Source organism: Equus caballus, chromosome 19 (assembly GCF_041296265.1).
Source record: "Equus caballus isolate H_3958 breed thoroughbred chromosome 19, TB-T2T, whole genome shotgun sequence".
NCBI lineage: Eukaryota > Metazoa > Chordata > Mammalia > Perissodactyla > Equidae > Equus > Equus caballus.
Window position 1 is genome coordinate 46387864 of NC_091702.1, and position 23854 is coordinate 46411717.

At 52.9% G+C, this 23854-nt stretch overlaps 1 protein-coding gene across 2 annotated transcripts in view; it reads left to right on the plus strand.

The window, feature by feature from the left end:
• ADCY5 (adenylate cyclase 5) overlaps nucleotides 1-23854 on the plus strand; it is a 150737-nt gene that overhangs the window by 75790 nt on the left and 51093 nt on the right. For both annotated transcript variants that reach the window (XM_001917066.6, XM_070243700.1), the window contains exons 2-3: nucleotides 7372-7521; nucleotides 12004-12125. In XM_001917066.6, the coding sequence (XP_001917101.3) occupies nucleotides 7372-7521; nucleotides 12004-12125 (272 nt within the window). The remainder of the gene's footprint in view (nucleotides 1-7371; nucleotides 7522-12003; nucleotides 12126-23854) is intronic.

Below are 23854 nucleotides of genomic sequence, written 5' to 3' on the forward strand. Positions count from 1 at the left end.
ATGCAACGAAATATTCCATGTGAAAGTGTTTGGAAGATTGTAAGTTGCTCTACCAATCATTCCTAGATACTTGTCTTTCTTCACATTTTAGTCTATTTTGTCTTTCCTAAAAATGCATGAAGCAGATACTAATTATCGATTTGTTAATATTTCATGCATTGATTTTAGTAACAGTAAAATATATTAAATAAATCTCATACTTTCAGAATCATATTGTAGATTGGTCTTTTCCAGAGGCAGTGAGTGGCCTGGGTGGGTGGGGCAGGCCGTGAGAAGGGCAGTGTGGCCTATGATGAACTTTGTACAGTCTTAACTCCAGGCAGGAGTTTGAGCTTTATCTTAGTGGTAATAGGGAGTCATGGTAGGCTTTTGAGCAGGGAAGCATCATGATGTAAAAGGATATGAGGATCTCTAATATAGAGGATAGTGTGCTCATGGAGGATTCTGGAACAAGAGTGATTGACAAGTGCTGAGCAGCTAGATCCTAGCTAGAATGGTGAGGGAGGGAGATGCCGTCTGGGCAGGACCCTAGTAGGAATGAAGAGAGCAGAGAGCTTGGTCCTGCTTTCCCAGAGCCTAGAGATAGAGCAGCCACCCTCCATGAAAGAGGACCTCATCGCCAAAGCCCCCAAGCAGAGACAATGCGGCTTTGATCACCAAAAAAGCATAAACGGTCTTTATTCTTTGTAAAGGAAAAATTTTAAAGTGTCACTATGATTAAAAAAAAGTTAAAAAAATATATTTTTAAAAAGCCATTTAGGACCTAATTGAGCATGGTACAGTATTCAAGGAATCATGCTGATATGCCTTCTAAGCGTATATAATTTAAAATTATCCTTCTTTGATTTATTTTACTTTGTATTATAATGAGATTCCACCAGTGTCCCTTGAGCTTCCCACACCTCCGTGCAGGACAAATGGAATCTGGGGCAGGTGGAAGGAACTCTTGTCAGGCTGTCAGCTCCTGGTACTGGGGACGTATTTGGTTGCTAGTTTCGTATGTTTGTAAACAGAAGAAGGATTAGAGCAGGAAGGGCTTGTGCCTGTCTTCAGGGCTGGGCTCCTGGGTCACACCTGCAGGAGACGACCTCTCATCCCTTCCTAATACTCAGGGTAGTGGGGAGCTGGTCCTCAGCCCCCCGGGACCCTGAGGTGGTCTGGCCCCTTGTGGCCAGGGGGATGGATTTGCAAAATCAGATCCCAGCTTTGGCATGCACTTAACCGAGGTGATTTCAGACTCTGACGTGAGGAGAAAGCACTGTAGTCTGTCTGTGCAGGAGCCACTGAGAGTGGAGAAGGGTCTGGAAGAGGGAGGCAGGCGGAGTGGGAGCTGGGTCACCCTGTGTGTGCTGGGGCCCAGCCAAGAGGGAGATGGTCATCAGAGCTGGGGGACGGCAGGTTTGAAAAGGCTCCCTGGTAGGGTTTCCAGGTAAAATACATTCATCCCATTAAATTTGAATTTCAGCTAAACAACATGTAATGTTTTAGTATAAAAGTATGTCCCAAATGTTCCATGGGTCACACTTATACTAAAAAAAAATGGATTCGTTTTTTATCTGAAATTCAAATTTAACTGAACATCTTGCCCCCCACCCCATCGCCGAATCTGGCTCCCTGGGGAATTCTGATTCCTCTCCAACCACCACTGCCACCAGACACACCGTGAACCACACTGCAAGGGGCAAGCTGACTTGTCCAGAGCAGGAGCCTTGCAAAATAGCAGACTGCCAAGGCATCTTCCCCGACTCATTTCTGTCTCTTCCACGCCCGTTCATTCCTCAATCCTCTTTGCCCTGTGCCTTACCCAGCATTGGTGAGGAGCGAGCCTATGGCAGCGGGCCTGTGGGGCCCCCTGAAAACTCAGAGAGGAGAGCAGCAGTGGTTGCAGAGACCAAGGCTGGCGGCTGGGACTTCTCTCAGCCTTCGCCAGGAGACACTGAACAAACCAAGCGCTGTAACTTCACTTCTCGCCAAATCAAACCTGCAGCCTGCAGGCAGCCGGAGATTGGGTTTCTGAAGTACTGGGGTTTTAAAAATGCCGGCAGGAACTGTAAATATTCACAGGCATCTCCCCTGGGTTTCCACGCAGAGACCAGAATTCCAAACATTCTCCTCTCGCCATGGAGTGTCCCCTGGTGTGGTCCTGGGACCACCTGGACCCGAACCGTCTGCTGGGCTTGTTTTAAAAGCAGATGCTGAGGCTGTTCCCAGGGCTGAGGTTTGCTGTATCGTTGGGTCTCCGTGTTACTCCACCTGGTGTCATGTAGGTATCCCTTCACCCACACCCACCCACACACACACACACACACACACGCACGTACTTTCCTTGTGGTTGGATATGTCCCGTGAGGTCAGCACAGGGAAAACCAACAAACCCTTCATTAGGCCTTGTTTACCTGCTGTTGTGAATGATACCTGTTGTTGTTTACGAATTAAGTTTTTACGTAAGAAAAGGGTTTATACTTTGTATTACTGTGTCTGCCTTTCTAGGGGCCTATGAAGGGGCTGGATCAAGAATTGATCATTGTTTTTAGTAGAGAAAAGAGCTGGTCAGCATTTGGACCCTTGTGCCCAAGGTGTGAGGTCGTTTTTAAGCAACCAACTCCTTCCTAGAAGGCCGTAAGCAGAATTCCATCAGCTTTTACTGATGCCTTCTCCCCATTCCTAACATTAGGATCTGCACAGGGGCCTTAGCATCTGTTCAGACTTGGCACACAGATTATTGCTTTTTTGGCGGGTGGTGGCTGTGTCTGTGTGTCTGATGTATTAATCTCTTAGTTTTTCACTCTCAGCTCCAATTTGCTGAAATCACCATTTCCAACGGCCTTGCTCAAGTCTCCTCTCTCACACCCCAGCACTCTCTTCCCGCTCACCCCGTTTTTGTGTTTAGTGAATGAGAGAGAGGAACTGAGGCATACTAAGCTTAGCAAAGCCATTTGGACCCCTATTGGGTTACAGGGCATCGTTTTACCTGAATTTGCACCGTCTGTTGCTATTGGCCTTCTGGCTGCAGGAGGAGTCAGGTTACAGCGGGAGCGGCCAGAAGGATTAGGACCGAGATGCTGCAGCGGCCAGTTGATAATTACTCGGGGTCATGTCTCAAAATAAACTCTGGCCCCTCTTTCTGGCCTCAGAGAGAGAAAAGGATGCCCTTTCTCTGCCCAGCTGGCTCCTCATATTCTCTCTCCCAGTCCCTCCTGGATCTTACTCTTGTTCTTTTTTATTAAAGTATCATTTACATACAGTAGAATTCGCCCTTTCTGGTGTAGAAACCCCTTTCTGTGGGTTTGACAAGGCACATAGATGTGTAACCCCCAAGACAATCAAGATACGGAACAGGTCTATCGCCCTGAAAGATTTCCTCCTGCTTGCTGCTTTTTGTCAACCTCTCCCTCCCGGCAATCACTGATGTGTTTTCAGTCCTGAAGGTTTTGCCTCTTCCAGAATGGCATATAAACGGAATCATATAGTACGTAGCCTTTTGAGTGTGGATTCTTTCACTCAACATAATGTATTTGAGACTCATCCATGTTGTTGTGTTATTAGTAGATTGTTCCGTCTTATAGATGACCAATGTTCTATTAACATTCCTGCACAGATTTTTATGTGAACATAACTTCCTTTCATTTAGGCAAATACCAAGGAGTGAGGTTGCTGGTCCCACGGCAAGTGTATGTTTAACCTTATGGGAACTTGCCAAACTGTTTTCCAAAGTAGCTGTACCATTTTGCATTCCTACTAGCAAGGTAGGAGAGTTCCAGGTGCTCTGCATTCTTACCAGTGCCAGTATTGGCAGTTCTTTTTTCATTTCTTTTGTTTTAATTTAGTTTTAGCCATTCTAATTGTGTTCAGTAGTATCTCATTGTTTTTTAAAATTTGCATTTCTCTAATGGCTAATGATTTTGAGCATCTGTCTATGTGCTTATTTGTTATCCTTATATCTCCTTTGGTGAATTATCTATTCAAATCTTTTGCTCTTTTAAAAAGTGAGTTGTTTGTTTTCATATTATTGCCTTCTTCTTCTTCTTCTTCTTTTTTTTGGTGAGGAAGATTGGCCCTGAGCTAACATCTGTGCCAGTCTTCCTCAATTTTTTGTATGTAGGATGCCACCACAGCATGGCTTGACTGGCGACTGGCAGTGCATAGGTTTGTGCCCCGGATCCGTGCCCATGAACCCTAGGCTGCTGAAGTGGAGTGTGCTAATTTAATGACTACATCACCAGGCCAGCCTCACTTATTGTTGACTTTTGAGAGTTCTTTATGAATTCTGAGTACAAGTCTTTTATCAAATATGTGATTTACAAATAATTCCTCCCGTTCTGTGGCTTGTCTTTTTATTATCTTAAAAGTGTCTTTTGAAGGCAAATGTTATTAATTTTGATGAAGTCTAATTTATCAGTTTCTCATTTCTTTTCTTTTATGGATCATGATTTTGCTGTTGTTGACAGAAGAAATCTTTGCCTAACTCAAATTCCTATGTTTTCTTCTGGAAGTTTAATAGTTTTAAGTTTTGCATTTAGGCCTATGAACCATTTTGAGTAAATTTTTGTTTATTTTGGGAGGTTTGAGTTAATCATGATAGCTGATTGTCCTGGTACCATTTTTTGAAAAGATTATCCTTTCGCCGTTTAGTTGCTTTCATATGTTTGTCCAAAATAAGAGTGTGATACATGATTTGCAGATATTTTCACGCATTCTGTGGCTTGTCTTTTCACTTTCTTAGTGGTGCCTTTTGAGGCACAAAAGTTTTAAAATTTGATGACATGCAATTTTTCTATTTTTTTCTTTTGTCATCTGTGCTTTTGGTGTCATATCTAAGAAATCATCGCCTGACCCAAGGTCATGAAGATTTACTCCTGTGTTTCCTTCTAGGAGTTTTCTAGCTTTAGCTCTTAGATTTAGGTGTTTCTCTTGGTGGGCCCCAGGGACTTCCCGGAGTCGTGTCCTCAGGGTCTCCCTTCGCAGTCACTGCACTGGTTAACACTGTGAGTTATGAGCTGTTTCTTCCTTTTCCTCCCTGGCCTTAGGGGCTCTTCCTCCTGAGTCAGCTCCGCCTTGCCTGGCCCCCAGCCTCACGGAGGTCTTTGTGCCCTCATACTTTGGGCTTCTGCGGCAGGCTCCTGACCCGTCTCCCCTTCCCTGCGCTACTCTGGCCCTTGATGAATCTTCCAGAAGCTGTGTGGTTATCCTGTTCTTGGTTCAGCACTCCTTCATGGCTCCCTCTGTCTAAGGATTGTACCAGGCCTCCTCAGCTTGACATTCAGATGCCTCTTCAGTCTGGCTCCAGTCTGCCTTCCCAGCTCCATCTTCTCTCTGTGGACTTTCCCTCAGGATCAGAGAGTCTGGGTTATTGATTCAAGGACCTGGAGTACCTTGCAAGCCTGATACTCTCTCCAGGGACACCCTCTTCCATGCCTGCCAGCCGTACCAGACATGCCCCTGACCCCAGGCCCAGCATGCCCTGGCCTGCCCTGAGGTCTCCTCTTGTCGCCCCATGCTCCCCTCCTCTCCCTGTTGCCGGATACATGTCAATATCTGCTTCCTGTTGCCGGTTCTCTGTCAGCCTTGACCACTTATTTCCTCAGCTGCTTCTGTAGAGCAGAGGTCTTCTTTCCTTGTGATAAATAGGTTGGGCTTTTCTCTGCCGTGTGTTTGCATAGAATGACAATGGTAGGATTCTGGGGTGGATGGGGTTGGGGTGGGGTTATGGGAGTTGTGAGTGGCAGCAGAGGTGGTGGAGGGGTAATCTAAGTTTGCCCCTCCCCTGAAGGCGCATCCAGGAGGCATCTGGGGGGTATCCAGGAGGTGCTGAGGGGAGCTCAGTGTGCCTCCGCCAGAAAAGCAGCATTTATTGTGCAGCTGAGGAGAGAGTAAGACTTTGAGATGGGAAGGAGAAAGTCTCTTTCCATTCATGCACGGGGGCAGACACGGAATAGGATGTCTCCAGGGAAAGATGGCGCCACATCCAGCATGGAGCTCACATGGCCTCTGGGCCTGGGCTGGCTGAGGCCCCTGGGTGGAGGTTGGGGCCACCTCAAAGCTGGGGTAGGGAAAGCCTTCAGGTAGAACACAGACCTGAGTCAAGGACAGGACTTGTAGCTTCCAGAAACAAAGAGGCCCCTGGAAGAAGATTGTAGGCGCTGCCTGTGGATCACTGCCAGGCACCTGAAGTCCCAGAGGAAGGTTCTTTGGGATCCCAATGGACAGGTGGACTAAGGACAAAGGCAGGGCTCCTGATGGCTGGAGGAGCCACAGCAGAAGGTGCAGGGGCCAACCGGGACTTCGCTTCTGCAGCTGGGACTAAGAATTAAGATTTTGGGGGGAGTGAGTGAGGCCTAGGAGCCTGAGCATCTTTGTGTGTCTTCAATCCTGTGTGCCCAGAGGCATGGGCAGGACCAGAAGCAGTTTACCCGGATGCCCTTGGGGCTGTACTGCCAAAAGAAGTTTTGATGAAACAGCACCATTGCCAGGATCTGAAATGTGCTGTGTAAACTTGCTTTTGTGGGTTGTGTTCTGTTGTGTTGTGTTTTCCCTTAGCTTTTCAGTAAATATTCCTTTCAAAAGAATTGCAGCCTTGTCTCTGCGACCGGAGGGGCGGTGGTATTTTTCCACACACATGTCTCAGTCGGCACAGAGAAGGGCATCAGTGAGGAGCAGGGGCTATGGCAGACGCTCGCCAGCCAGTGTGGTGGAGTTGTCGGGGGGCCTGGGTGCTGGTGCAGAGAAGGAAGGGAAGCCCAGGAAGGGGCGATGAGACCCGCTGTGGACGCTGATCTCCACTGGCCGGGGACCTTATCCTTCTCTCATTCCCAGAGGATCTAGCACAGTGCTGCGTGTCTCATGGGTAGCCGGCAAGTACTTGCCTCATTGGATCTGATCCCTGGGGAATAATAAGCGAAGGCTTCTCTGCGAAGGGGCAGCCCTTTGTCCTATGCTGGACTCGATCACACTTTCAAAAAATAAAATCTTCCCACCCTCATAGAACCCTCCTTGCAGTGTCCCTGCCATCCCCAACATACATACTGCTCCATCCCAGCATCGCCAATGCACCTAACCTTTTAATCTTGGGTACTGTGGACACGTTCAGTATGACTATTTGGTGACTCGGTGTCCCTACGGCCATAGCTCGTCACAGGCCAGCCAAGCTTTGGGCTTTGAGGACATCAGAGAGCCCGACCAATTACGCATGGCTGCTCCCAGCGCCAGCCGCATGTGGGTGTCCCTGGCATTTGTGTGCTGGCAGCTAGGTGTGTGTTTGCTAAGATGGGGGCCAGGGCTCCAAGCTTTGGGGCCGGAAGGGTGAGGGTTGGGGCTCCAGTGACTGGTGCCTGTTCCAGGCCTGAGCTCGGTGTCCTCGTCTCTCCCCTGCAGCTTGTCTCCAATGTCCTCATTTTCTCCTGCACCAACATCGTGGGTGTCTGCACCCACTACCCGGCCGAGGTCTCCCAGAGACAGGCCTTCCAGGAGACCCGGGAGTGCATCCAGGCGCGGCTCCACTCACAGCGGGAGAACCAGCAGCAGGTGAGTGAGGCCGTCCTGGCCCGCGCAGCTGCAGGGAGCAGAGACCCAAGACCTGCGCAGCCCAGCTGCCCGCCTCCCCACCAGCTGTGCTCAGTACAGCTGCCCAGCCCCGCCCCCCTGGGGGGGGTCCAGCCCAACGAGGAATGTTTCCCCTGGAGGGAGCCCAGCATTCCTGGCTCTGTGGGGATGCTCTGGGAGAGACTCTGGAGAAAGAGCTCTGCCCTGCGCTCGCCCATGCCTCCTCAATGTCCCCCTGTGGTCTTGCAAGCGAGCCCAGCAGCCCAGGCCCTGGGTGCCAAGAAGGCGCCTTGCCACCCCTCCCCAGGGGCTGATGAGTTGGAGTGGGGGTAGTGTCAGCATTCCCACCTGGGATTAAGGCGGGAGAAGGCCCTAGCTGTCAGCCCCTGTGACACCCACAATGTCACACTAGGCACTTCCTCTGTACCCAGTTCTGGGATTTGGTTGGTTCAGAGAAAGGAAGGTGGTCCTGTCTCCCCCTAAACCTCACCCTCAGAGGGCTCCTGAGCCTGGAGGCAGGCCATTCACACGGGCCACAGACTCCGGGGGCTTCTCCCAGTGACCCCTGGGGCAGAGGGACCTGCCCCTGTGCTTCTATGGGCTAAAGGCAGAACAGGGACTGAGGGGCTGTGTCAGGGTTCCCTTCCTGTCTGCCTGGCATCCTGGAGGGAGTCCTGTTTGGGGTTTAGGACCACTGTGTGCTCTCCCGCGTGTGAACCAGATAGAGGTCTGGGAACTCTGAGACAGAGTGGTGCTGCATAGCTCCCAGACGGGAGGCCCCGAGGGACCATGCAGGCCCAGGGGAGGGAGTGGGCAGGTCAGCAGGATTAGGGGGCTCCCACTGGACTCATCCTTGCCCTGGCTCTTAGAAAGAAGGTTACCCTGAACCGGGTCCTCCCTCCCCTGTCTGTGCGTCTCCCCAAACCCTCAGCAGACATTAGTGGAGTCCTGCCCTGTGCCACATGCTGTGTCAGGCCCAACAGCAAGTGTGGACATGGAAGGTCTGCATGGACAGGGGAGACAAAGGCTGGGACAGCAGTGGTCAGCTGTACCCTCCTGGCCAGCACGGTGTATGTGCTGTGGCCGCCTGAGTGCACAGAGGTCTCACCACCCCGTCTGCATGCATCCTAGGGGGGTTACAGGACACGGGCGGGTGACAGAGGGCTGAGAAAGAGGGTACAGCTCTGCAGTGTCTCTCAGGGCCTTCCCCAGTTGCTGCCTGTCCCCATTTCCCTCCAGCCCTGCTGCTAGGGCCACCGTGTCTTGCCAGCTCCCCAGCTCATGCTGTCTAGTCGGAGGCCTGGCTCGCCCCACACGCTCTTTTGGCCCTGTCTGGGCTCCTGGTCCAGCCTCTTGAATGAAACCCGTGCCCACCAGTATCCCCAAGTCCTCCCACTGTCTTTTCTTGACAGACTTACCTCATCTCTGCACCCCGCTCACCCCTCAGCCCCTACCTGCCTCAGAAGCCCCCTCTCTCATCCCAGTCTCGGGCTCCAGCATCTCTCCCCTGAGATTTCAATGTTCTCCTTCCCCTTCCACATTAGAGAGTGTCCCCTCTCACCTCGCTTCTCCAGTAAAATTAGCATTTTACAGCTCAGCACAGCTCACTTGCTCTGGCCCTGGCCAGGCTGGACATTCCAGCAAATCCGTAGGGATTTGGGGAAGAAAATATGTTTGTCATACCATGTTCTGGGCCAAGATGCACACTTCCTGGGGACAGGCTCTCCTCACCAAGCCAGAGCCCAGCGGCTCTCTGCGTCCCCTGCCCTCTGCGGAACGGGCTGCTCTGGGGATCCCTGGGGGACACTCCTAGGTGCCACCCGAGGAGGGGACTCAGCATTGTTCCCTGGCCACCCCCTGCCCACTCCTCCTGGCCCTCAGCCCCAGAAGTAGTTCTAACTGTGGGAAGGTCCCTCATGAATCTAGGCAGTTTGTAGCACACTTTCTCCTAATCGTCCTGTATTTTCACAGAGCTGTCCTGTAGTTGGTGTTTCCAACACCATGACTGTTTCCTGAGAGTTCAGTAAAGATAAGATGGCCTTTGATGGCCATGTTCACTGATGCCTGGGGAGACCATCCCTCACTAGTTTACCCGTGTTTCCCGAGCATGAGACTGTCAGCTATGGAGGTGAACAAGACGGAGCTCCCATCCTCAGGGAGGCGTCTCATTTCACGCACTAAAGGGAGACAGGTTAACAGACCACTGAAATACAGCGTGATCAGGGGCTCTAAAAGAAGGCTCAGGTCGGGAGGAGATGCTGGCAGCCAGAGCTGGGACCCTCCTCCTAGGAAGGGCTTGGCCTGAAGGAGGTTGGGAGCAGTATGTGAGGATGTTGATTGTAGCTGAGGAGCTTAGGGGCAAAGGCAAGAAAGACCTACCAGAAGCCTGGGAAACGTCTCTGGGTTCACACTACTTGGAGCAGAGTGCAGATTTCAATTCAGGGGGTGCTGGGAAGGGAGCATGGAGGGGTAGGGAGGAGCCGGATTGTGGAAACTTCGAGGCCAGGCTGGGAGCATGGGCTGATCCTGGAAGCTTCAGGAAGCAGAGAAGGTTTTTATGCAGGGCAGTGATGTGGGCAGGTGTGTGTCTTGGACAGATCACACTTGCAGTGTGGAGGATGGATCAGAGGCGGCAAGCTTGCAGACAGAGAAATCGATGTGGAGACTGCCCCGGTCATCCAGACCGGCCCTGAGGGGGCAGGCCCGGCACAGGAAGGGGGCGGGTGGAGTGAGGGCGCTGGGTTGCAGTGGAAAATAAGGAGGAGTGGGCTCAGTGGGTCCAAAGGAATCCATGTTGGATGTGGCTGGTGGACCCTGGGGAAGCAGTGGCAGTTTTGAGCAGGAGAGCGACAGGCACTGGGGAGGCTGGGGCCCAGGCAGCAAGGAGGGCTGAGGAGAGGCTGTCTGGCTAGGACGGTGCGGCAGGAGTCCTGCAGTTGGATGAGAACCCCGTGTGGGCGGTGGAGGTAGATGTGGAACAGAAAGGACAAGTCCGAGAGCGGCGTCCAAATCAGCAGGGCTTGATCAGTGCTGGACAGGGCCTGGGGCTGAGGGCAGAGGGAAAGTTCTGGAAAGGAAGAGCAGTTTACGTGGATGGGGTCTTGAGCTTGGTGATCAGGAGAATGGAGGCGTCATGGACAAAGGCGGGGAACTTGCCAAGGAGAGCCCCTGGGGAGGGAACCCAGGAAGGTGAGTATGGTTTGGGGTGTGGTGGCGAGACCTCCTGGCGGACAGCTGGAGACTCGGGAGCCCTGGACAAGAGATAAGGAGCGGGAGGTGACCGGAGAGGCGCTGGTGGAAACCTTGCTCCCAGAGGACAAGAGTGAGCAGAAGGAGGACAGAGGTGGGGATGTGCTCTGTGTGGGGCCGGGAGGATGGAGAGGCACCAGAAAAGGTGGAGAGGGAGGAGAGTCTCAGGGCCACACGAGAGGGTGGGCCGGCACCCAGTGTCGAGTGAGGGACAGGAGAATGAGGGGGGCTGGCAGCAGCCAGCATGAATGGCTCCAGGTGAGAGAATTCTGTGAGCGAGCCCGGCAGAGAGCCCAGCGTGGGTCGTGGACTGCGGAGGGCACGGGGAGAGGCTGCCCGTGGAGGCCGCCCACCCCGGAGGCAGCTGGACCTCTTGGAGCAGGCAGGCCCCGGGGGAGACCGCGGAAAGGGGGCGAAGTCTGGACCCCATCCTGGCTGACAGGACCCTCCCCCTCCCCACTCCCTGCTTCTCTCCCTCCTCCTCTTTGACACGTTTTAACTTTTCAGTTTCTCAAAGCCGGTGTGCTTTCCCTCCCTCCCGGGCCACTGTCCCCACTATGGAAGTGGAGCCCCCTTCTCACCTCATCCTCTGGTCCCCATGAAGCCTTCTCTACCACCACACAGCTCCCCAGCCTAGGTCACATGCCCCTGCTCAATGCCCTGTAGTACCCCGTGCCCCTGTGAGTTTGGGGGTTTGCGAAGGAGGAACTCCATCTGTCTTGTTCACAGTTATAACTCCTGGCACCCAGCATGATGCCTGGAACAGTAGGTGCTCAACAACAATTTGATCACTGATTGAATGAACCTCATTTACTGCTCTCAACACCCCATCCCCATTTACAGATGAGGAACCTAAGGCCCAGAGAAGTTTGGTAATTTGCCCAAGGTCACACAGAGTCTCAGGTGACATCCAGGATTGTAACCCAGGTGCTCAGTGCTACAGCTTCCCCGGGAGTGCTTTTCCCCATGTACACTGAGGATCCCGGAGGTGCCCCAGGGAGATAGGGTCAGGGAGCCCTAGGGACATGACTCCACCCCGCCTACTCCTCCCCCCCAACACACACAGGTGTTAGCCCCACGAGTTTCAGGAGAGCCTGAGAGGTTTTCCAGGGCCCTGCAGGTGGGGGCACAGGTGGAGGAGTCAACCTGGGGAGGAGAGGGGACTGCCAGGCAGGTGGAAGGAGCTGTGACAAAAGCGTCTGCTTCCCTCCCCAGGAGCGGCTTCTGCTGTCTGTCCTTCCCCGTCATGTTGCCATGGAGATGAAAGCAGACATCAATGCCAAACAGGAGGATATGATGTTCCACAAGATTTACATCCAGAAACATGACAACGTGAGGTAGGGCTGAGGCTGGGGGGCAAGGGCAGTGGGAGGACTGAACCCCAAAGGAGACGACATTTCCACTCCCTCCCCTTCAAGGGGGCACAGCCCAACAGTCGTCTGGTGGCTTCGGAATGTGTGTTGTCTGGGGCGCTCCAGCCCCACCCCTCTAGGTCTGTTAAGTGAATTATCACAGGATGCAGGGGGAGTCGGAGCGGCTGCAGGGAGAGGATCTAGAAGGGAGGAGGAGAAAAGAGAAAGCAACACCGCCAGCTCTTGGGGAAACTCCTAGCCTAATAAGGGAGACAGAAAGCTTAGGCTTAGAACCCAAATGTCACCATCATCATCGCAATCTTCATCACCATCGAGCAGCTTCCATGCCTTCTAGCCAATGTGTGCCAGGCACTGCACCATGCATTACCCACCTCATTGCTGATCCTCCTGGCAACCTGCAAGGTGGGGACCCTTATCAGCATCCCTTGTTTAGAGATAGAGCTCCAAATGGCTAAGATTCTTGCCCAAGGTCACCCAACGAGTGGCAAAGCTGGGGTGCACCCGGGTCAGCCGCCCCAAAGCCCACATTCTTTTTACTGCGTGTTTGCTCCTTGCCTAGATGAGACGCTGACAGCAGGGATGTGCAAACGGATGTAGATTAATAGAGTGCAAAATCCGCCTTTGAGTTCCACAGGGACGTGAAGTGACACAGTGGCGTGGCTTCCTGGGGTGCCTGACAGTCCTCCCACATCCCCAGGAAGGGAGCTGCTGTTTGCCTTCAAGGGAGGTACCTTCTCCCTGGGCGCGTTTCCCTAGGACCCACGAGTTCTCCAAGGTTGATGCAGAGAGAATCCTTTGGAGGCCTGCGCTGAATTTTCAGGAAGGGGATTAAATGGAATAATGTAAATTATTGTGCATGTATGTGCAGGCACACATGCACACGTGCGCACACACACAAACATACAGCTGTTCAAGGTGAGGCTGCTGGCTGCAGGGGTGGGGAAGACACCCTGTGTTTTATGCGGTTCCCAAGTGTGCCCTGGAATCCAAGACTATCGGTTCTGCCGTGTCCTCTCTCCATCTCCCAAAACGGACTCCTGGCCTTTGGAACAAAAACGTACCTGCACAACACTTTTGTCCTCAGTTTTTGGGGTATCCCAGCCCCCCCCCCCGAAGCCCATCCACACTTCACTGTCAGGCAGGGACAGTGTAGACAGCAGCAGCCTCAGTCTCAGGAAGAAGGCTGCGATGGCTGGATCTCCACGCCTAGGAGGTGTCCTGAGGGAGTGCAGGCTCAGCTGAGCTGAGCTCAGAGAGGAAAGTGGGGCCCGGGCCTTGGCAGGTGGCACTGACATCCTGGTTTCCCACTTCTCCTCCTCACACCCACCTCTGTCTTCACATCGTGGAATAATGACTAACAACAATCGTTAATACTTGAATAGAACTTTCTTTAACCCACACACTGTTCTAAGTGCTTTCATATATTCACTTAGTCCCTGCAATAAATAGAAGAGGTTGATACTGTTATTATCCCCATTTTCCAGGTAGGGAAACTGAGGCATGGAGATTAACATGTCTACGATCCCATAGTTGGTCAAGTGGGAGAATTGCCCCCAGAAAGCTTTTGGATATCAGAGTCTTTATCCAGCCTGAGGACTGGACAAATGTTTTTTATATGCCCAGGAGAAAGGAGTTCATATGAGGGTTCTGTGGGAAGTCTTGGGTAGCCCCCAGGCCAAGAGGAGACTCAGAGGAGAGGGAGAAGAGAGGTTTGGCTTCCAGTGTGTGTGTGTGTGTGTGTGTGTGTGTGTGTGTGTGTGTGTGTGAGTGTGTGCACATACGTGTGTGAGCATATGTGTGTGTGTGTGACTGAGGACGCACCAGGGGCCTTTCCTGTCTGATGGCAACCCCTAAAATCTGGGGGACTCTACCTTATGACACGTAAAGAAATAGCCTCCCTGTTAAAACAAATCCCAGAGGCCCAAGATTCAGGTGAGGAATGACCCGCTAAGTGGTCCCAACATATACGAACCCCTGAGCTCTCCCCTTCTGGAATTTTCTCTCTTGCTCCGATCTCACCACCTCACTGGTCCTGGCATTGTTCCTGGCGGAGCCTGGAGCAAAGGTGCTTTCCTTGATTGCTCTCAGCACACAGAGCTTTCTGCAGATTTCACTCAAATATAAAGTGGAACACAAAGGAAGTCTAGAAAATTCACCACTCAGAAGCAGTGGGCATTCAAGGCACAGGTTCCCAGCCTGGCTTGGCTGCGCACCGGTGTGTCTGGCCACCTCTGCATCTCTGTGGTACGTTGCCCCCTCACCCTCTGTCCTCCTGCACGGCGGGCGTCGCCTCACTTCCCATTCCACAGTTGCTGGCTCTTGGGCCCACAGCCCCCCAGCAATGGGGTTTGGTCAGAGGGGCGACTCAGGCCTCTTCCACCACCACAAGGAGGAGCCCACCCTCAGGGTAACATCCCCTTGCCCCTCCATGCCTGAGGAGGCTGTGACTTGGGGCTGATAAAAGAACAGGGCCATCATCACAGCGGGGCCTGAGCATTGAATGGTAAGAATGAGACCCCAGCCACAATGGGGCTATTTCTGTTCTAAGACATGCTCAGGATCAATGACGGCAATCAGAAAAGAGATGAAAGGAGAGAAAACCAAGATGCCATCATTTTCATGGGGACAGACATAATTCTGACTCTGAAATTGCTGGGCTAGAGGTGGCTGGTACACATCAGACACCAGCCGCCAGTAATGCTATGCAAATATCCTGCTGGGGCCCCTTTCTCTGTTGTGTTAGCAGCACCCGGTGCATCTCGTGATGGAAACACATTGTGTGCTCCAGTCTCTGTTTTTGGGTTGAAACTTTGGCCTGGGTTGGGGGTTGAATAGTAGGTGACATCATAGTGTAGAAACACACTTTGGGGCTGGGCTCATGGTATAGTGGTTAGGCCAGGGGCCCTGGGTTAGGCAGCCCTTTGTGTCACCCTAGCTCTGCTGTTCCATGGCTATGTGACCAGGGCAAGTTACAGACACTGAGCCATGCTGAACCTCAGTTTCTTTACCTACATAATAGGATAGGAAGAGTACCTACTTAGTAGGGTCGTAAAGAGTAAATGAAATAATATGAGGAGAGCGCTTAGCATAATATCTGGCACAGAACAAGTGTTCAGTAATTGGAAGCAGCTATGATTGTTGTTACTGTTATTATTACGATGATTATCACATTCCTATCAACAAAGAAAGGCCTGGGGAGTCTCGAGCTGGAGAAGGGCGATGAGTCACATTCGTCAAGTCTCTGCGGAGCTGTAATATTTAGAGAGGGTGATGACATGCTGTTCTCTAGCCCCACCGAGAGCAAGGCCACAAGAGAAATAAATCAATGCTGCGGTGTGACAGCTCGGGCCTGGATCTATGGAAGGGGAAGAGACTAATGGGTGGGGGGAGAGTTCAGCCTGGGCAGGGAGGGGTGACAGACAGGCGGCCATCACTCTCTGTGGCCTCATTCTCCCCTGGCCCTGAGGAGAATGGTTGCACAGCACAGCACTCAACTCCTGGGCCTGCCGGGAGTCTGTTGGATGCTTTGGTGCTGAGCCCCACTGGCCATGGGTTGAGGCAGGCCAGAGGCCCAGGCGCCCCTGAAGACCTCCCTGGGGTCCCGAGATACGTCTCCTGTCTGACATGTGGTGACAGATGGAGAGGTCAGTTGGGGCTGGGGCCCATTGCTGGGATGTCAGACCTGTGGCTTGAGAGCCCTCCTGCTTGTCTGCAACTCCCCCCAGACCTGCGCCTCCTGCTGCCAGCAATGCCAGGGTCAGAGGTGGGCTATGCTGTCCCCACTCCCCGACATTCCAGCAGAGGCTGCTCTGGCTGGGATCTCCCAGTGCTCTGCTTTGGGAAGAGGGAGATCAGGATTGGAGGGAGGGGCCAGCCAGAAAAGGCACCACATCAGGGGGAGGCACATCCCCGTGGGTCACAGTAAAGGTACAGACACAGCCAGAACCCAGATGCCACCAGGTTACCCTTGCCAAGAGGTCACCGTGTTGGAGCAAATGAGTGTCTGTTAAACAGACTTGTTCACGCCCTGCTCTGCCACTTAGCTCTGGGGACTTGGGCAAGTCGCCCAATCTGAGCCTCAGTTTCCCCATCTGTACACAGGAATGGTGATGTCCATTCACTCGCCCATTCAGTGGATGTTTTCCTTCTGCATCCATCAGTGGGGACCTCCAGCGGCACTCATAGACACTTAGCTAGAGGCAGGGGTCACAATGGGAAGTGAGGAGGACACTGTCTCTGACATCTGGAAGCTCACCTTCTGTCTGAGAGGACACGCCCTCCACAATGGATTAATTCGTCGTTGGGAATGTACCACAGGAGGAGTGGAGCAGTGACCCGTGGACATGGATGTTGCATTCCAGCACAGCATAGACATTAAATGACTTCATGCTCAATTATTCTGTCACAGTGGTGAGGAAAGCCACAAAGAAGCCCAGCCTGTAAGAGGAGGCCCTGGGGCTCCTTGCAGGAGTGCTGGTGGGGTAGATGAGGTCAGGTATGTAAAGCCCCTGGCTGGGCCCCTGGCCCAGGAGGTGGCTGCAGGCTGTTCACCCTGTGGAGGTGGAGCAGGCTACTGACCAGGCTACCAGGGGAGAGTTAAGGTCGGGTAACCCAATACCCCAAGGGTTTCAGGGGACAGGGAATCCCCCAGCTAGGCCCGAGAGGGTGCTGAAGGAGTCTTCACTTCCATAAGGGTCCCTACCGAATAAGGAGGCCCACACCTGACTGGCCTGTCCCCACGCTGGGGCCCTTAGATTTTAAAGGTTGTGGATGGTGAGGAGGCCCAGAGTTCATTCTAGAGACTCTGCTCTCTGTGCGAATGGAGAGAAGGCCGCCTCCTCCAGGGGGTGCCAGGCCCCTGCTGAGGAAACCGGGTCCTCCCAGGACTCCATCTCTTTGGACCCTGGGAGGAGTTCAGGACGGAGTCGGGGCGGGACAGCGGGGGTGGGGGTGGGGGGCATGTCTTGGCTCACTGGCTTGAATCAGAGCCTCTTTCTCAGGGACCCAGGAGCTCTGTGGGGCTGGAGCTGGGCTGGCAGAGGGACTGCTGACCCAGGTGACACCCACTCTCTACACAGCAGGGATGTAGCAGAGTCTGGGGAGGGCTGCCCTACCCTCACTCCCACCCCCTCCCCTCCCTTCTCTCCCCAGTCTCTCCTGACCCTCCCCCTTTTAAGGTTATCATCTCCTCTCCTGTCTCTTTCAAGGACTTGGCTGTGCTCCCCAGGCTGCTCTGGTGTCTGGCTCAGCTACAGCGTAGTTCTGAATTATAATGACCTCAAGACAGTATCCAAGATTCTCAGATACCTGTGGGCAGACTGTGCACCCTGTGGGTCGAGAGGGAAAGTGTTTACCTCCAGTCACGTCCCCAGCCAACTGACCACATGAGGAGTGGTCCATAAATACCCGACATTCCTGTTTCCAACCTGATATTAAGAAAAGTATTCTGAACTCTATGCTCAGACCAATTAGAGATATAAGTGGTTTTTATATTATTAGCTCATTCATTCCACAAACATTTATTGAGCTGCTACTATGTGCCAGTCATGACTAGGAGTAGATGGGATGGACACTGTGCTTGCCCCTTACCAGTGAGGAATATCCAGCCTTCACCAGTGAGGCTGGGCTGAGCCAGGTGCTATGGGAACAGTGGCCTGAGGACCAGCTGGCCCCATTGGAGGAGCTGCTGGGACAGAGTCTTTTCTTTTTAATTAACTGACTAATTAATTATTTTAGTTGTAGTAAAATATACATACCATAAAACTTACCATTTTATCCATTTTTAAGCGTACAGTTCAGTGGGATTAGGCACATTCACGTTGGTGTGCAACCATCACCACCATTCATCTCCAGAACTTTTTATCTTGCAAAACTGAAATTCTATACCCATTAAACACTAACTCCACATTCCGCCCCTCCCCCCAGGCCCTGGCAAGCACCATTGTACTTTCTGTCTTCATAAATTTGACCACTCTAGGTACCTCATATAAGTGGAATCATACAGCATTTGTCCTTTTGTGGCTGACTTATTTCACTTAGCATAATGTCTTCAAGGTGTCATCCATATTGTAGCATGTGTCAGAATTTCCTGCCTTTTTTGCTGAGGAAGATTAGCTCTGAACTAACATCTGTGCCAATCTTCCTTAACTTCATATGTGGGTCACCACCACAGCATGCTGATGAGTGGTGTAGGTCTGCGCCTGGGATCCAAACCCGTGAATCCAGGCTGCTAAAGCAGAGTGTGCCAAACTTAACCACTAGGCCATCAGGCTGACCCCAGAATTTCCTTCCTTTTTAAGGCTGAATAATATTTCATTGTATATATATATTACCACGTTTTGTTTTTTCATGCATCTGTTGATGGACACTTGGGTTGCTTCCACCTTTGGCTGTTGTGAATAACTCTGCTATGAACATGGGTGGACAAATGCCTCTTTGAGGCTCTGCTTTCAGTTCTTTTGGGTATATACCTAGAAGTGAAATTTCTATATCATATGGTAATTCTATCTTTTATTTTTTGAGGAACCCCGTCCTGCTTTCCATATTTGTTCACCATTTTACCTTTCCACTAATGGTGCACAAGCGTTCCAATTTCTTCACATCCTTGCCTGGGGTTGGGTCCTGACAACAGACCTGAGTTTGCCTGGGATACAGAATGGGGATCGATGGGGAATGGAGCCAGCAGCCAGCAAGGACTTAATCATTTTAGCTCTCTGGACTCAAAATGGGGAGCCTAGGGGGAGACAGGAAGGGAGACAAGTCAGGGCGAAGAGGCGCTGACCCGTTAAACACGTCAGGCTCTGTGTTTGAAACAACTGGGATCAGTTGTGACTCGTGATTCTGATTCTAATGAGAATCCAGACATAAGAAGGATTGTTTTGGGTGGAGGAAGTCAAAGGAGACATCGTGGAGGTGGCAGGGTTGGAATCAGGTCCTAAAAGAAGAATGTGATTTGTTTTTGACCTTTTAAACATAAACATTCTTGTTATACAGAGGATGTATGTTCTTTGTAGAAAATTGGGAAATAGGAGCAGTATAGAGAAGGAGATAAAAAGCACCGTATTCTCCCCCCGAGAAGTCACTGGCTGCTGAGGGTCTTGGTGCAGTTCCCATCTCTCTTCGAGGGCTCCTCCCTCGGGAAGCATTTCCCCAGCTCTTCTAACACACTGTAAACGGAAAGTCTGGAGGTGCTGCAGGTGGTACGTTGTCTGGGTGGCGGGAGCAGGATTTGGTGGGTAGAAACAAGATCGAGGGGTCAGGGCATGGAATGGGGTCGCAGGAGGCCCTGAGGCTGGCAACATGGGTTCCAGGGCATACACTGACTCCAGACCCCCTGGACCTGGTCCTGACGGCCAAGCCAGTCACAAGGCCCCTTCACTTTCTGAAGGAAGGTGTCCCATCTCTGTGAGTGGAATGGACTCTCTCTGTTGGTGGAATCTGTGCCGACATCCAGTGTGTGCAGCAACCTCTCCCCTGTGCCTCTCCCAGCCGGTGCCCTCAGATGGTCCTCTGGCTGCTCCTCGTCCCTATGCCCCTCTCTAACCGTTTTTCCACCAGCCCTTGGAAAATGCCCAGTTGTCTGGTATTCATTCTCAGCCAGGTGTTGACAAGAGCACGCCTGATTGTGCTGCTCACCCAGCGTGTGTGAGTGACCCATCGCCCCTCCTTTATCTTACAAGGGGCCTGGACCCTGGCGGCTTCCCAGGTTGTATGGCTTGTAGCACAGAAAGGGCAAACTGCAGGGATAGCCTTCCTGGTCAAGAAGAGACCCCGGCCTGTGGCTGGGCCTCTCCAAGCTACACACCGGGGGGGCCTCCAGGGTGCTTCCCACCCTGCTTCTGCAAGACCTCCAGCTCCCGCCTGGCCCAGCATCCTGGGAGTTGGGCTGAGACCTTGCCATACACCCTTCCCACCCCCACCCCATGACTGCTGTGCCCCCAGGCCCCTGCTTCTCCTGAGTCCATCTCCATAGACAGTTTGCCTCTTGGCATTTCTTGAGTCCCCTCCCGACAGAATGCTTGAGATCAGGGGAGCAGGTCCTCAGTGCTGCCCTCTGCCCCAAACACTAGGAGAACTCCGCTCTGGTGTTCAGAGGTGCTGCCGGATGTGGCTTCCACAGAGCAGGGTCAGACGCTGACGGCTTCATCAAGTCACAGGGCCTGTTGGCAGCGAGAGGGAGCAACAGTGAAGAAATGCGCTTAACCAAAACTGCATGTTGTAAAGCTGAGCTGAAGCTGTGACAGAGAGCTGAAGGGCCTGTCGGGGTAATTGGGATGAAGCGCCTGCCCGCTCCTGCCTCTGGAGTAGAATGCAAGCGACTGTGAGTGATGGATGGCAGGCAATTAGGGAGGAGCGCACAGCCAGAGTGGGCCTTCCCCGCCTCTGCCGCCTGCCGGGAGGGCCTGAGCGCATCGCCAAGATGAGCTCTCAAGTGGGGACTGATCGATGAATTAGCACCTTACTGCACGTCTGGGCTCAGCGCTGGTTGTAAGATGGCCCTCAGAGTCACTGAGGAGCAAATCGGGAAATCTTGGCCAGCAGAACAGACAGTCTGCCACTGGGTAAACCTCATAAAACAGAGGTGCCTCCAGAAGTGACAGTCATTAAGTAGAATGCTCCCCCAAGTGACTTTGCCTCTGACAGGATGTGGGGGGAATGTGGAGGTGGCCAGGTTTCCATCAGTGTCAGGGAGAGGCTGCAGGGGTTCAGAGTTGGGACCTCAGAGACCCTGTCCAAGCTTCCTTGCACGTTTGAAGCCCTGCTTTGAGGCACCTCCTCTCTGGCTGGCTGGCAGCTCTGTCACACCACCTGAAGGGAGCCAGCTACCCGCCCCTCCCTGATTCCTCAGCCACTGCTGACAGCCCTGGGAGGGGGCCATGCAAGAGCAGATCCCAGGAGACGGGAGGGAGGGTCAGGCTTTCTTAGCCACCTGGAGGCCACACTAATGTTGTTTCCCATGTCTCCTGGCACAGAACCAGGAAGCTCCCCGTGGCCTCTGTAACCATTCCCCTATCTATTCCAAGAACACTGCTGGAGCATCTGCTGGGTGCCAGGCCTGCAGCTCTCGGATGACGTGCTGGGGACCCTAAGAGGCCCAGTGGGATAGATAGAAGAGCTATTGGAGTTGCTGGTCCTGCCCCTTCCTTGCTCTGAAACTATGAAAATTCTCTGTCATTGAACGAATATATATTAGGCGGTGTTGCGGGTCGAATCGTGTCCCCCAGAAGATATGTTGAAATCCTAACCCCTGGGACCTGTGAACGTGACCTTATTTGGAAACAGAGTCTCTGCAGATGAAACCAAGTTAAGATGAGGTTCTGCTAGAGCGGGATAGGCCTCTGATCCAATAGAAGTGGTGTCCTCATAAGAAGAGGAGAGACAGACACACAAGGAGAAGCCCATGTGACAGCAGAGGCAGAAATTTGGAGTGATGCGGCCACAAGCCGAGGACTGTCAGCCACCACCAGAAAGAGGCAAGGAAGGATTATGCCCAGGGTCTCAGAGGGAGTGAGGCCCTGCTGACACCTTGATTTCGGACTTCTGGCCTCCAGACCTGAGAGAGAATAAATTTCTATTATTTTAAGCCCCCCAGTTTGTGGTACTTGTACAGCAGCCCTGGGAAATAAATACAGGCACCTACTCTGTGCTGTCCTGTGCTGGGTGGGTGGGTGAGTGTGGGAAGGGTAGATAGAGTGGAGGGCAAGGTGGACATGACCTGTGCTCATTCATTCGGTCATTGGGTTGCAAATTTTATTAAGCGTGTCCTCTGTGTGCCAGACATCATGCTGGCGCTGGGATGAAGCCAAGAATCGAGCAGACAAAAATGTCTCCCTCTGGGAGTTTACATTCTAGTAGAGAGAGATGGACAGGAGCGTAACAACTGCAAAGTAATAATAAATAGTACCTCAGACGGTGAAAAGTGCGATGGAGACAAATGGAGCAGGGAGGGGAGACAGACTTCTGGGAGGGGCCCTAGGTTTAAGTAGGGCAGCGGGGGCCTCCTTGAGAAGGTGGCATTTGAACTGGTGCAGTGGTTTCCAACTCCGGCTGCAAATAGAATCACCAGCGAAGCTTAAAATAAACAAAAACAATAATGGCAGAGCCCCACCCAGGCCAGTTGAGTCAGGGTCTCCCGGGTGGGGCTCTGGGACTCTCTGTAGAAGCTCTGGGGTGATTCTAGGGGGACCAGGTCTCAGAATGACTGGTCTATGGGAGGAGAGCACAGCGCCGAGGCCCAGCAAGGTGCCCTGTGGGGAAGGAGGGCGGTCGCAGGCCTGGCCACATCTGGACGTGGCACGCAGCGGGGTCAGAGCTCAGTGAAGCGAGGCTAGGCCCCCTGAGCCCTGTCCACACACATCTCGTGTTCTGGGGGCGGCCCCTTCTCTTCCTCCTCCTTCTTCCCCTCGGATTGGCGCTGTGGGTTACCTTGCCCAGGAGCAGGCCTGCCTCTGCCGGGTTCTGGGACTTTGTTCTTTCCTACTGTGAGGGTCTCAGCAGCCCCCAAAGCCAGGCCTCTGCTGTGTAGCCCTGAACCCAGAGTGGAACAGCTGGGCATGGTGTCGCTGGCTGTGCATTTGAAATACTGAGGTCAGCCAGGGGTCTCTCACTCAATGTCTTCCTTGACTCTGGTGCAGCCAAGCTTGGCCACAACCTGCCTTGGCTTTGAGTTCCTGAGAGTTAAAGCTGAATTTCCAGAACAACTATGTAACGGTGCTTCTTGTAGGCTGGGAGAGACTTTTCCCTTCTTCTGGGTGGAGTGGGGCAGCCACCTGAGAGGCGGGGAGGTGGCAGGTGGGCCAGAATAGGGGTCTACACCTATTAGGGAGCTGGGATCAGCATCTGGAACCCGACAGCTTCCCCTCACCCACTCCTGTCTCCCCCAGCGCCCGATGCCCCCGGCCAGCCCCTGGGCGAGGCGCTGAGCCCGTCTGCAGGGTCAGACACCAGCATCAAAGCATGATGGAGACTCCCGACTCCCTTTCATCTTCTGAGGCCGCTGCCTCGGAGGCTGCCCGCTCTGGAGCAGCTTGTCTGATGTTCTGATGTCCTGAGTCCTGGGGCCTGACGGGACAGCGTCTCTCCTCTCTGCTTCTCCTCCTCACCTTGTCTGCTTTCCCCTCATTGTCTCGTCTCTTGTCACATCCCTGCATTTCTCCCACTCTCTTTGGCTTTCCCCGGCAGTTGTCTTTGCTGATCCAGCTGGGCTCAGAGCGGCCTGAGGAGCCAGGGTGCCAAGAGAGAGCTCTGGGCTCAGCACCTGGGGTCTGCCCTCTTGTACTTTCCTGGGAGGTGACACAGCCTGGCTGGAGCCCTGGGATGCACTCTCTGGTGGCCCAGCCCGTCTCCACGTCCCCTTGTGTGAGCTGGTGAGCAGCTGCTGAGTGTGGTCCCTCTGGGTGGAGTCCTGTCCTCACCTACCTACAGCAGCTCACACATGCCTCTTACGGCTCCCTCTGTCCCACATACATTGCCAGACCATTGAATTACGCTCGTATTCCTTTAAGATGACTGCAGGGCCAACAGACAGCATAGGATTTACTGATTCAACTCCTGGACTGTGAAGCCAGGTTGCCTGTGTGGCCTTGGGCAGGTAACTCAACCTCTCTGTGCGTCAATTTTCTCACCTATAAAAGTAGGATACTGACCTCACAGGGTGGTTGTAGGGCTTAAATGAGTTAATACATATAAAGTGC